Source organism: Scomber japonicus, chromosome 20, assembly GCF_027409825.1.
Source record: "Scomber japonicus isolate fScoJap1 chromosome 20, fScoJap1.pri, whole genome shotgun sequence".
Taxonomy (NCBI): domain Eukaryota; kingdom Metazoa; phylum Chordata; class Actinopteri; order Scombriformes; family Scombridae; genus Scomber; species Scomber japonicus.
In genome coordinates this window covers 27,854,693-27,869,758 of record NC_070597.1, presented here as the reverse complement: position 1 = coordinate 27,869,758, position 15,066 = coordinate 27,854,693, and the positions used below count along the sequence as shown (strand labels likewise).

The 15,066-nt window shown below is 38.0% G+C and overlaps 1 protein-coding gene across 1 annotated transcript in view; it reads right to left on the bottom strand.

Annotated features, from left to right (window-relative positions):
• Positions 1-15,066, bottom strand: part of ccdc57 (coiled-coil domain containing 57) — a 46,621-nt gene that overhangs the window by 30,395 nt on the left and 1,160 nt on the right. Inside the window, 8 exon segments of the mRNA XM_053341143.1 lie at positions 484-567; positions 666-767; positions 6,176-6,267; positions 6,402-6,578; positions 7,358-7,454; positions 7,536-7,572; positions 8,033-8,176; positions 8,281-8,403. Of these exon segments, the coding sequence (XP_053197118.1) occupies positions 484-567; positions 666-767; positions 6,176-6,267; positions 6,402-6,578; positions 7,358-7,454; positions 7,536-7,572; positions 8,033-8,176; positions 8,281-8,403 (856 nt within the window).

The window sequence follows — 15,066 nt, the reverse complement described above, 5'->3', positions numbered from 1 at the left end:
ATCGCATTTGGACAGATGTGTCTGAGTCTGAACAGCTCCAAACACTCCAATTGGATTTGACTGTCCGTGATGTCTCTCTACGTCTCTACGCTACATCACTCTCTGCGACACAAGACTCACTCACGCTTATCAAGTTGTTGTTGCTAGCTGATATCAATGGAGGCAATGGAGGCAATGGAGGACATTGAAAACATCAGTCCTTGGACAGAGGACGAAACCAAATTTTTAATCTTTGGGGAGATGGCTCGGTTCAAGCCAAGCTCAAGGGTTTGTTGTTGCTGTCGCAATTATATGACATCACACAAAACACTATAGATGACGCCTCTACTCCGACGACGTTGCCACAGCAACCTGTCAGATTGGTCATTAATGTGGCCCAGCTTGAACATAGCCAAATCCGATTTGGACACCTGCTAAAAACAGTGTGGACAGTCAGGCCTAAAAATCGGATTTGAGAAGGAATCAGATTTGAATCAGATTTGCCTGCAGTGTGAGCGCAGCCTTAGAGCCTCTGTTGCTTGGAACTGAGCCTGGCAATGAGCCAGTTTCTTTTGACAGCAGCTTCCTCTGGACAAGGACAGACGCACACCAATGCAGCAACAAATGATAATAAACATTTGGTTATAAAAGTGGGAAGACACTGCTTATTGCAATCATTCCTTCACCTTGAGATCAAAGGACAGCACCACAGTACACATCTCATCCATTTTCAAGTTGAATTAATCTTCCTGCTGTCTGAGCTCGCTGTCAACAGCTGGTGTCATCTCCTGTTTGCCAGAGGAGGGTGATTACTAGGGGTGTGCATCTCTCCAATATATGACGATTCACTAGTATCTCGATACATGGGGTGCAATACAATACATGAACGAACACTTTAAAATGGAACGATTCAGTTCAATTTGATTCAGTAGGATTTTGATACAATACGATTCGATACAGTACGATTCAGTTTGATGGGGGTATAATACAATCTGATAGTTCCTTGTTTAAAGTTGACAATAATTTTACATTATAAATGAACATAAGTTAATACGTTAATACTATAAATGTGGCATTGCTTGCCTTCAAATAGATTTATGAAAGACTAAAGAACAAGTATATTTGTTACTTTTGACATGTGAATTCAGAAACATGTCATGTTTATTAGTGAAACATATTGCACTGTATGAACTCTACAAAGCCTCTATGACAATGAAAAACAAACAATAATGAAGTTCACTATTGGCACAAATTAGAGCCAAAGAAACAACTAAACAAGTTTCTATCATGTCCTGAAAGCCCTCATTCTCCACGACACACTATAGTCAACAATGAACCGGGCTATTGAAGCCGTTATTATCTTAGCTCTAGCCGAGTTGTGGCTGAATTTTGGCTGGAAGAAGTCTAGTATGTCTGTCTTATGCTAGCAGAGCTAGCACATGGCATCTCACCAAGTGAGTGTTGAGATTTGTTGTACTACCGGTGTACTTTAGTGCAACTTTACACTCTTGAATATACATGTATATACTTAGCTCAACGGTGCGGTTGTGAATAATGTCGGTGTCTGACATTTTTCCCCTCGCAAAAACAGCTCTACCTGACGTGACTGTGAAGAGTATCGCAAGACTTTTATGGGAGAAAGTGAGAGATGCAGACAGGGAGCAAACCAAGCTTTCAGCAGCACATCAGCAACAAAACGATTCATAACTTTGTGATCAGACCATCGGTCGGTTCATGCTTCGTTTAGACCGATTCAGGGGTCCGTGTGCCGATTCACTCGCATGGTTTAAATCAAAACCGATTTTCCGATCAAATCTGTTACACCCCTAGTGATTGCAAATCTTGTGTGTAGAATTTAATAATATTACATTTACCACGAGATATAGCTAGCAATACACAAACAAAATGTTCTTTACATAGTAGTACAGAACATTTCAGTCCCATAGGTGAATGGAGTGAAGGTAAACCCAACAGAGTTACGCCTGCACTGCCACAGGCGTGACACTAAACCTACAGCACTTTCACTTGTTTTCTAACTAGAAGTTGACTATAGATACCATCTTCAATTTGCCAACAATTTTATTTCTGAATACATTTCCCAGCTGCCAAAATCCATATTCCAAAACGAATAGAAACTAATTTTGAAACCAAAACTAGTACTAATTTATTTATTTGTCTGTTTGTTTATTTAAAAAGGGACAGTGTACATTCATGAACATTTCAATTAAAATGTAAATGCACCGGATTTAACTAGAATAGCTAGTTTTCACCCGTTGTCCCTTGGCAGGTCAGGACTGTACCATTACGACAATATGGTTTTTGGAAATAAAGATTTAAATCCATTGTTTGACTCTCAGTTGACACTGTGTAACTATAATATTCCTCTAAAAAGACACTAAAATTGAACATTAATATATATACATTAATACATATTCCCTCTTTGTTTTTTTTGTTTTTTTTTCATTTTTTGGTTGAAGAACCCGTGACTTGTTGTTTGATGAGTGTCCGATAAATAGCGGATTCCCTTCTCAAAGCCAACACTAACTTACAAGGTTCCTCTTATCATTCAGTAATAGCACCTGCTCATCTCACTTGACAAACAGATATTTGGGACACACACTCGGACATACAGTACTTGGACATACAAAGCCAGTCAGTTCAGTGTAATAGATATCAGTCAGAGTTAGAGATAGAGTGCTCTTTTGTCTGAGTTCATCTTAAAGGTCTGATCCTCTATGAACGTCTGGCTGCTCTAGCAGTTATTTCAGTCTTGCGCTGTAGAGAGTCAACTGAGAAGGGCTGTAACACAAGTGGTAGAGCACATTACTGTGTAGAGTTTCTTTGAGACATAGCTGTTGCATGTGCGGCAGTAACCCAATTTGTTGTACAGTGTGTCATATGTGTGTATATGTATATGTATGTGTATATATATATACACATATATACACACACACGCACACACACACACACACACACACACATGTGAGAGTGAGAAAAGGTCATAACAGTGAACAATAAATATCAACAATATGACTCATGCATTATATACAGACATCAGACAAAAAGAGTTTCAGACCTTCAGTGAGAGAACATGTTTTAGAACTGCGCTCTATCAGGCAACACATGTGTATGTTCACCTGTCTCTGTAGTATCAGCTCTGTAGTATACATTGCAAATCCCATTTGATCCTCTCATACTCCTCCATGTGCTTTTGTATTGTAAATTTAAAATCACATCTGAATGCTACATCTTTTTTCAGAGGCCTAACACTCATAGTAAGCTTTGCCCAATTATTCAAACCCAGACATCCACCTGTAATCAATCTCTACAAGTACAACCAAATTACAATGTTGTCGCATTTCAATTTCATTTGACAGATGCTTTTCATGCACAGCTACGTACACAAGAGTTAACCCAACACAAGCAATGATCTAATTGCTAGGAGAGAACATTAATAATAGCCATAGAATTAAAAGGTCTAATAAGACATAGGCGCTAATGGGAAGTGGACTGAGGCAGAACATAAAATGCAAAGAAGAGGATGATGAATATTTTTATTTTTTTTTCTTTTCGTCCATCAGGTGGTGAAGAGTTTGCAAAAGGGCTGGGTTTTTTTTTTCTTTTTTTTTGGTCAAATCTCTTTTTATTGAGAAAAGGGAAATACACACCAAGGTCAGTGAGCCAAGTTATATGAGACTTTTTTCATTTAACACAGAAAGAACCCCACCCCAACTGGACCCAAATCAACAATTGTACATGACTGTAAGTCAATAAAGTAATACTAATAACGATCAGGGACACAAAAAGACAATTACGTGAGAGAGGAATGACCTCAGAGCATAAGGATGATATGTGGAGATGCACGTCAATATCAATACATTATAAGTGGTATTATAAAAGGCCTTGACCTAGGGGTTCAACAGACTTACATTTACAATTTAATCTTCTCTAGGTAAAAATAACATTACATCCTTAAGCCACTGTCCTGCGCTAGGTGGTATGCTTGATTTCCAATGGAGTCTTCAAATGCTAAGGAAACAAATGCTGTGATATTGAGTTGGCTTTTGGTCATCTTCACTCCCTCATTTGGTACACCAAATATAGCTATGGATGCACAAGGTTCTAGAACGACTCAAAAGATTTCAGACAGTACATCAAATACAGTAGACCAAAATCCTGTCAGCTTATGGCACAACCAGAACATATGTGTTAAGTCTGTGACATCAACATGACATCTAAGACACCTGTTATCTACATTTGGATAAAAGGAAGATATCTTTGCTCCACTCCAATGTAGGCGATTCACCAACTTAAATTGAATTAATCCAAGACTTGCACATGAGGTGCTGCTGTTCACTCTGTTCAGAGCCTCAGTCCACAAGTCCTCTGAAATTTCAGTCCAAAGTTCCTTTTCCCAACTGGTTTTAATCCTCTCCATGTTGGCAGAATCTATTGATATAATCATTGAGTTATATTAATAACCAGGTTTGGGGAGTAACGGAATACATGTAACAGCGTTACGTAATTAGGATACAATAATAATTATTTAAAAGTGACACTGGTCGATATGAACCGCATGTAGAAACATCCCTTCCTGGCATCAGTAAGAGTGTTATAGATGCTTCAGAAAGGGAGTCAGGCAGTTTACCTTCTGACAGTGAGTAATGAAACATATTCAATAGTAGGGGGTCCAACTGATGAGAACATTTTTTGTAGAAATCGATGGGGAAGCCAACCGGCCCTGGGGATTTTCCATTTTGCATGGCAGAAATAGCAGAGATTATTTCCCCAAGTGTTAATGGTCGGTCTAAATGGTCCTTTTGGCCTCTAGTTAAAGTAGACACTTCTAAATTTTTAAATAATTTATGAAATAATGATGTGTCTTTCAATGATTCTGAACTATATAAATCAAAATAATATATTTATTAAAGATGTAATTTATTTTTTGGGGGGCTGTGGTAATATTACCTGTTGAGTCCTCAATTTGTGATATTTGTGATGCTGTCCTAGATTTTAGTTTATGCGCTAAGAGCTGTCCCGCTTTCTCACCTTCCTCGTAAAGTACTCATCGGGATCTCTTAATAAGTCGTTTCAGAGAGTGAGATAAAGTTTTGTTGTGTTTGTAGTGTTATTCTCTCTTTATAAAGAGATGGATTTGGAGAAATGGAGTACTTACTTTTTGTTTCTTCTTTTTTCTTCTTTGTTGCGATAAGAAGAGTAAGATATAATTTCTCCCCTAAGAAAAGCTTTAAGAGTTGTATTAGCCTCTAAAAAAGTATCAATGGATTTAGCAATTAAGTGGCAGAAACTGTTGTCTGACAGCAGTGTGGTGTTAAAACGCCATTGAGGGCGACCAGTGTAATTGTGATTAAAAGATAGATCCATAACTACGGGGCCATGGTCTGATTCCACAATAGCAGAATATTCAACATTTTCAAGGGCATTTAAGAGTTTTTTATCAACATAAATATTGATATCATCAATTCTTGAATATGTATGATGTACATTGGAAAACAAGGAAAACATTTTATTGTGGGGATTCAAATATTGCCATGGGTCCATACATGCCACATGGTCGAAAAATTGAGAGAATTTACTGGCCATTTTAGAGAAAGTGCACACTTTAGGGTTGGATCTATCCATGTAAGATCAACAGGTTAGTTTTAGAGTCAGGTAGCTGACAGACAACCCTTTACACAAATCCTGCATCATCCCAGTTAGGGGCATATATATTCACAAATAGAACAGGTGTCGACCTTGTGGATCAGATATACATTTATCATAAGTAAACTAGATTATTTTATGTAAAATTATTGCTGTACGTCTTGCTTTGGTATTAAAGCTAGAATGAAATATTTGTCCCACCCATTGTTTCTTCAACTGTAAATGGTCTGAATTACGCAAATGCATTGCTTGAAGGAATGCAATGTCAGTTTTTAGATTTTTGAGATGAGAGAATATTTTACCCCTTTTAACTGGACCATTAAGCCCTTTAACATTCCATGATACTAACCTAATACAAGCCATAGAACTATTAGCCCCACAATGTATAGGGACAGGTAATCTTTATGTTTCCTTGAGCACCCAAAATAGGTTTCATGCCCCTTTCAATAAAATAAAACGTCCTTGAAACAACATGATGAAATCTCAAAAGATCACAATTCAAAAGAAAAATGGTCCAGTCTTCCCATTTCACCCCAACAAAACCCCCTTCTGCCACACTGGCAGCATGCAGAACACATCCCCTATCTGAATACTCCCAACTAAGCTCTTTGCTTTCAAGAGCCTCTGAGCATAACACAATAAAAGGGAAAACTCTTATACTATTATATATTTCTAAACTGCGATATGTTCAAGTCGCTATGTGCATAAATGAGACTTAAATAGTCCACTGAAATGAAAGGGGACACTAAGGCTTCAACTGTCCATAAATGTTAGGCAGGCTTTGGCCACTTTATCCAATGCTGCATCACTCCTCCAGGTCTTCTCGTCCGGAGGCAGGTGGATGCTGGTGTTGATGCTCCTCTTTACCCGTTGGGAGTAAAAATCCTCGCCATCCACTGGTGTCACAAACGTCAACGTTTCCCCTTCATAGGTCACTTGTAGATGCGCAGGGTAAAGGAGCCTGAACTGTATTCCTCTTTAGTAAAGAGCTTCCTTGACATCCTTGAAAGCTGCATGTTTCTTGGAGACTTGTGCTGCAGGTAGAACTGCAATGTATTTAGAAGAGCTGGGTCTTAATCTTTTTTTTAAAAAATGAGAGGGACTCTGCAGACCAAATGGAGTTTGGTAACTCCTTCCACTATCAGGGACCTAAAGAAGAGAAAAGTCTGGCTAGTGACTTGAGGCCATGGTGTGGTGGTTGTACCATGCACTTTTCATTGTCAGAGCACAGTGTTGTTTTGTTGTTTTAGATGTTGTTTTGTGTCTCATTTTTGTATTTCATGTGAGCAGCAACTGGAAGGCAGTGAAGGGATATGAACAGTGGTGTGACAGAGGGCTGGTTGAACACATGCCACCACCGTGTCCTGGATCATCTGCAGAGGTTGACGGAGAGACCTACCAGTAAGGAATTGCAGTAGTTTCTTTCATTTCAGTTAGTTGATTTTCAAGCATCGTAAGTCCTTTAAAACAGCTTTGTGTTACTTGGTGAATAATGTGTCACCGTAGCTACAGCTTTTGATGAAAAATCAAACGCTTCACTATTAAGCATTATCAAGGTCATACAACTTAGCTGACCAAAGTATAGGCCTTAAAACGTGGTTGGCCTGTGCATGTCTCTTAGACCAGGACAGTCAACCAGGTGAAATTTGGGAAAGATCTGATGATGTGGAGTCAAGTTGTTTTTAACAACAATGCTTCATGAAAACTCACAAACTTCCAAATGCAGCATCGTCAGCCAGTAGTGATTGAGTACTGAAGGTCGGGATTTCTTTTGCCAAGGATGATGGTGAATGCTTTCCATAGGGTGGGAACTGTTGAGGGTCCTCGAAGACTCATAGAAGAGAACATTAAGAGAGAGGAAGAGAGAGTTCCATGGCACAGGGACTAAGCACCTTTGCTGGGATGTCATCTGGTTGGGGAGCCTTGCGCCTGGTTTGCAGCAGCTCAGTTGTCACAATACATGCAGAGAGCTTTGAGACAAATAGAGCTCTCAGCAGCTCTTCACACAGTTAAAGGATAACTACCGTTTTTTACAACCTGGACCTTATTTCTAGCATAAAATATGATCATTTACTCACCCAGACAAATTTGGTGTCATTTGGAGTCATTCATATATACGTATAATGCGAGTAAACGGGGCACCGAAGCGCAGCCTCTATATAACGCATTATCTGCCGCGAAACTAGTTAATTTCACCAATATTTTGTTATGATACGTTAGTGCCCTCCGAGTCCATGGTGGCATGTTATCAACATCCGGGGTCTGTAGGTTGACAGGAGTCGCTGACTTTATTAGCAATCTCTGCAAGTAAAACACCACTATTCAGAATGTGCATTAACATCAATTTCCTTGTCTGTTCCCTTATCCTCAGTGTCCCATCCAGACTCACCATCTGAGCTTGTCCAGCTGCAGCTTGTGTTGAGCAGCATTGTGCTGACTGATACTGAGCTCCTCCAGCCTCTCCTCAGCCCCTCTAGCTCTTTTCTCCTCCAGCATGGCAACCTGTATACGCAGCCAACTCAGCTCCTCCTGCCTTCAAATCACAGCAGTATTTCAGTGTTAGTAATTTGTGATCATTTTTCTGTATATTTCTTATTCAGAATTAATTATACACTCCATGAATTAAAATTGTTGTACCTGTGGTAATCCACACTCAGAGCTTTGTCAATAATGACATCATATCTCTCCAGCTCTCTGTCTCGTTCATCCAGGATAGCCAAGTTGAACTGGAAAGCTTCCTTCAGCTGCTGGTAGTTTTTCCTGAAAAAGGCATTACAAAATAATTAATTGATTATGATGGCATTACGTAAGCCGTGTGTCTTAAAGGACCAACTTTTAAAATGCATCAAAAACACTTTCATAAATATCTCATAAATTTGGTAATGAATTGAGACCAGTGGGCAGGAAATGAACTGTCAGTGCCCTGTGGTTGACAAACTACAGCATATAATGGAGACACTATTTCTAAATAATCTCAAGCATACAGTATCTTCAGCATTTCATGTTATTTATAGGTGACCTTACAGCATATACTGATAATGAAATGTCTATTTAAAAATAAAACCACCTCATGCACTTGTTGTGCTCTAACAGTGATTAACATTGTGTATCACACACCACTAATGGATCAATTAAAATTACTTAAAGGTTCTGTTCAACCAAATAACAAAAAAAAAAGTTTTTTCACATGTTTTTTTTTTTTTTATGTTTTATATGTGATAATAACATATTTTGTACTAGTATCTTTCAAGTCAGATATTTTTGTTTTTATTTCACCAAACTGTGAGTTATCTGTCTTAACATTTTTGCCTCTGCTTCAAAACAATGGAGGTGACTGGATTTTAGTTTGTGGTGCTCGCATCACTGAACAATGACATTTAAACATTTCAACAGCAATTTGTCTTTCCAGATACAATATCTTGATAATCCACAGGCCTCCATTGTATTGGGCTGGAGGCAGATATCCTCGACAGATATTTCAAAACCTGCGTAAATAAGACCACAGGTGAGGAAATATGTTCTTCTGGAACTTGGCTCAATCTTTTAAGAGTTCAAAAGTTCAAACTAGTGCCATGTCATAAATATCATTAATATTTCTTTGAGACTTCAATGCTCAACTCTTCCACACTTTTTATATACATTTATATCATATACTATTTATATATATGTACACTACCAGTCAAAAGTTTTAGAACACCCCAATTTTTCCAGTTTTATATTGAAACTCAGCAGTTCAAGGCCAATGAATAGCTTGAACTGGTGCAAAGGAAAGTGGTGAACTGCCAGAGGTTTTAAAAAAAGGTAAGGTTGGCCAAAACTGAAAATTATACAAAAACGCTTAAAAATTCTTAGCAATGGCTTTCTTGCTGCAACTCGACCTGTCAAACCTGCAACTTGAAGTCTTCTCTTCACAGTTGAAACTGAGACTTGCTTACTACGACCACTATGAAGCTGTGATTGAAGCTGTTGTCCTGTGAGCTGCCTATCACACAAGCTGTTGACTCTCAGAAACTTCTGACACTGTTGTGGCTCTGGGTCTGCCAGACGTCTTACTTTCAGAGTTTCCCCCAGTTTCTGAGTGAAACTGTACTCACTGACACCTTGACTTTCTTTGCAATTTCTCTGTAGGAAAGATCTACATTTTTGTATAATTTTCAGTTTTGGGTAACCTTGCCTTTTTTTTTAACCAGTTCACCATTTACCTCTGTACCAGTTCAAGCTATTTATTGGACTGGGAAAATTGGGGTGTTCTAAAACTTTTAACCGTTAGTGTGATACTATGATTTTTTAATATACTCAAAATTGTACTTACACCAATTACAGCCCTCTCTAATTGGCCACAAGTAGTTCGATTAACATGTAAAGTTGTGTATATTGATAACATATACTCATCTGCTAATTTTTAAGGTCGACCTAGATAAAACTAATGCTCAACAGCCACACAATTACCATTAAAATAAATCAACACCCCTCTCAGATTAGATAAAAACTGAACATTTTGTGCTTTGAGTGGTCAAAAAGACTAGAACTAGTACAGTGCATTTACAAAAGATAATTAGTTGCCATGACACTTTTTTAAGTTTGGATAAATTATCTGAGCAGAGCATATATAGTTGGCATAACTATAGGTGATTGTCTTCATAATTTAGGAGATTGAATTGGCCTCAAAATTTTAAAAAAATCTAGCGCAGCAAGTTTACTTGAAATTTAGAGTTTCCATAAACATCTAATTTTTACAGTGTATCTGAACAAAACATAATTAGTTGTCATTACTTTTTCTAAAATAGCCTGGACAAAACTACTGGTTTCCTTAGAGGTTTTATGAAATACTTGATTTTAATGTGATACCTTAAACAGACTGTGTGTTTTTAATCTCACTCATGCAGCCAGTTTAAAAGGAGAAAATCGCTCACTCTGCTGATTTGTGTATCACATTGAACCCGGAAAACAGAAGGAAAACTAGAGAGTGGTCTGACAACATAAGAAAAAAGGTAATAGCCAAGCATGGTCAACATAAAGGTTACAAGACCATCTCCAAAAAGCTTGAACCAAAGATACCTAAGAGGGTGACACAAAAAAGCCAGACTGAACTTTGCCAAAATGCATGTTGACAAGCCACAGTCCTTCTGGGAGGATATGCTTTGAACAGATGAAACAAACTGAGGTCTTTGGTAGGGCTGCTCGATTATGGAAAAAATCATAATGACGATTATTTGGGTCAAAATTGAAATCACGATTATTAAACGATTTTAGAAACATGCTGCATTTCTTGAACATTTCTTGTCCATTCGGCTTAATTTATTTTCTCTCCCAGCAGCAGCCTTTTATCTGTCGCTTAACGCAACACACAGCAGAAAATGTGCAGCATTTCGCTATGTGTTTCAGCTTCTGTCAAACAAACGGTGCTGCAGCAGCTTCCGGTCTGAACTTTTCAAAATAAAACCTTTGTTATTAAGTGCTATCTCATCATTATTAAAAATCGTTTCCCCTCGATTTTAATAGTTTTGAGATCGTTTGGCTCCTAAATCGTAATCACGATCAAATTTCGATTAATTGAGCAGCCCTAGTTTTTTGGTGAATCACACCAACCCTATATTTACAGAAGAAAACATAAAGCCCTCAAGGAAAGAGCTGAAACTTACAGTTAGGGGATGGCAAACATCATACATAAGAGCAGTTTACCCTAGAAGAGTGGGCCAAACTACCAGTGGAGAAGTGGAGAGACGTTATAGAAAGTGCTTGACTTCAGTTATTGCCTCCAAAGGCTATGCAACAAAATATCTAGTTTTTAACTTTTTTTGGCCATGTCATTACATTTGCTTTTTGTATTAAACAATATATTATAATAAGTTGTAAATCAAAAGCAAAGTTTCAGTTATAGTCAATGTAATGTATGTATTCAAATAAGCTTCTGTCAGTTTCAACACAATACATAGAACATGCAGTGTTTTAAAAGGAGGTGGAAGGGTATCAATCATTTCAGCCATGTCTGTACCAACAGGGTCATTACCAAAGACTGTGAACTTGTGTCTTCTCTAAATTAAGTTAGTTTATATAATACAGGGTGTCCATAAAGTCTCTTTACAATTTAACACATTTATTACAAAAGAAAATGAATAGACCAATCTGTGGAAATTATCACAAAATGAGGAGTAGATATTGAAGTTTTTTGCCTCATTTAATACACTTCCATATGGGCACCATTAGTTGCACGAAGCACATCAAGACGGTACTCGATTTCTTGCCATGTTCGCTGTAGCATAGCCTCATCAATGGTGGCAATGGCATCAGCTATCTTTTGCTTCAGGTCGTTGATGTCCCATATCTTTGTTCGATACACAATATCTTGAACATAACCCCATAGAAAGAAGTCCAGGGGAGTGACATCTGGTGAACGAGGTGGCCAGGGAATTGGGCCATCCCTTCCAATAGACCGGTCTGGAAATGTTTAGGAACCCACAAACATGCAGTCCCCAAAGTGGTGGTGCACCACACATGCAATGTGATTAAAAACTTTGATAACCACTGAGTACATAGAACAAATCTGATTAACATCAATTGCTTTTGTAATTATTTTTTTTAATTGTAAAGAGACTTTGTGGACACCCTGTATTATATAAGTGGTTATGTACAGTATGCATGTGCTCACATTTGTGCACAGCACATACAGCCTGCTTAAATATGCAGAAGGCCTATATATGACAGTGATGGATGACTGATTTAATTGTTTAACAGAATGGTAAATGGACAGTCTTCCAACCGTTCAAAGCGCTTTTACACTACAAGTCACATTAGTTCCACTCAACCTCCTGAACCACAGCCGCCTCAACAGGTTATGTTCAGAGTGGAAGCAGTTGCACTGATTTTCCTGCTTGTTTCCTGACTTTGGATGTGTATAGACCCTGGATAATAGGCACGTCAGCACCAATGATTTTATGTGAAAACCCGACTCTCCGTTGTTCCAGTCCTGATTGGTGGCAGACCCAAACCAGACAGTGACATACTGTATGTGCAGAGAACAGACTCCTTGACAGCAGTGTAGAACTGTATGAGCAACTCCTGAGGCAGATTGTACTTCCTGAGAAAGCTTTTTTCCTGAAGATCTCCATAGCTACTGTTCAGTACAGTGTAGTCATTGGTGTAGAGGAAGAAAAGCAGTGGGGAGAGGACAAATCCCTGAGGGGTGTAAAATGCAGACTGTCCGGGTGCTGGATGTGATTTTCCCAGCCTCATCTACTGTTTCCTGTCTGTCAGGAAGTTGGTGATCCACATAGGTGGAAGCAGGTAAAGTGAGCTGGGTGAGTTTAGACTTCTGGGATTATGTTGTTGAATGCCGAGCTGAAGTCCAAAAAGGGGGCCCTTGTGTGGGGAGTTGACGTGTTACTGAATGCAGTACAGTCCCACGTTGACTGCATTATTTAGTAACCTGCCCAATAGGCAATTCCAAGAGGTCCAGCACGGGGTCTGTGTTGTATTTCATATGAGTCAACACTAGTCTCAACAATACTGCCTAGGTTTTGCTGTAAAACAGGGCTTGATATTGTTGAAGGTACCGAAAGTTTTAGGTGGCAGACATATGTAAATGTGTAATCTGTAAATATAAACACCTTCCACAAATACAAAAAAAAGATTTGTATACTCACAAAAATATTTTGCAAATATAAAACGGATCTGCAAATACACAAACAAATTCCACAAATATAAAAAATGCATTAAATTAATTTTGTGAACTCAGTTTTTATTTGTGAATCGAAAAAACATTTGTGGATCTCAGTTCTACGCTTGTGGATTTGCTTTTTACACACACAGAGTTTTGAAACAAACTTTCCGCCGGTCCGAACGAAAATCCACTCGTATCACTCGGCTATTTTCGGATAGCAAGTGATCGTCTACTGGTGACGTCATTTCCGCATATCAAAGTAAGAGCACGCAGTCTTTCTATGAGCTTTTTAAAATGTTTATCAGCGATAAGTGACGTGCATTCATGGTTTCATGTTAAAGTCATACAGTGATTATTAGTGTATGTTTATTTGTTCTATGTATATTATCTAGCACACACTTTCATATACATTTCTGTTTGAGTATGAAAGGCACCAGGATGCTTGTGGGCAACGTTCAGCTCTCTAAAGCAGTGGCTTGGCTGCTTCTTCAGTAAGCAGTTATCAGCCACCTCATCCTTTATATTTTTCATGTATTCTTTCAGATGGGTAAAAGTCACAACGCACTTCATCTTATTAGTAGTGTACTCTTACTAATGTAGTTCTAATGTCTATGTGTAAGCATTCATGTTGCGGGCTGGGAGAACGAACAGGGTGCAGGATTTTATACATTGCAAATATGATTAAGATGCATTGTAAATAGACCAGAAGTCATAACAATCCAACCTGTAAAGAGGGCCCCTGTAGAAGATGCTGGTGACTGACATCCAGACATCTCTTCACAACCTTTCAATACTAGTGTAATCAGTAGAAAATTATGGGGTTTAAGATTTAGACATTTTCAGCACAGCATTTAAAAGACAATTTTTATCGTTAAACAATAATGAAAATAATAATAATAATGATAATATATTTTGCATTTGTATTCATTCTGTTTTATGAATAGCTGTGTTTATTTATTTATTTATTATTATTGTTTAACGATAAAAATTGTCTGAACATTGCCCACAAGCATCCTGGTGCCTTTCATACTCAAACAGAAATGTATATGAAAGTGTGTGCTAGATAATATACATAGAACAAATAAACATACACTAATAATCACTGTATGACATTAACATGAAACCATGAATGCACGTCACTTATCGCTGATAAACATTTTAAAAAGCTCATAGAAAGACTGCGTGCTCTTACTTTGATATGCGGAAATGACGTCACCAGTAGACGATCACTTGCTATCCGAAAATAGCCGAGTGATACGAGTGGATTTTCATTCGGACCGGCGGAAAGTTTGTTTCAAAACTCTGTGTGTGTAAAAAGCAAATCCACAAGCGTAGAACTGAGATCCACAAATGTTTTTTCGATTCACAAATAAAAACTGAGTTCACAAAATTAATTTAATGCATTTTTTATATTTGTGGAATTTGTTTGTGTATTTGCAGATCCGTTTTATATTTGCAAAATATTTTTGTGAGTATACAAATCTTTTTTTTGTATTTGTGGAAGGTGTTTATATTTACAGATTACACATTTGCACACAAATTGTCGATCTGCACACACACAACATTATGAAACAAATCTAACTCCATACAGACATATCCTCACAAAAGCTCATAAACAATGAGTTCATCCAGGTCTATAGATGCAGCCTAAAAAACACTCCAATTTGTACTGTCAAAGTAGGCTTTCAACTCGTTGGACCATCCCCTCACAGTCTTCACCACAGGTTTTGCACATTTTAGTTTATGCTGTAACTTGGGAGAAG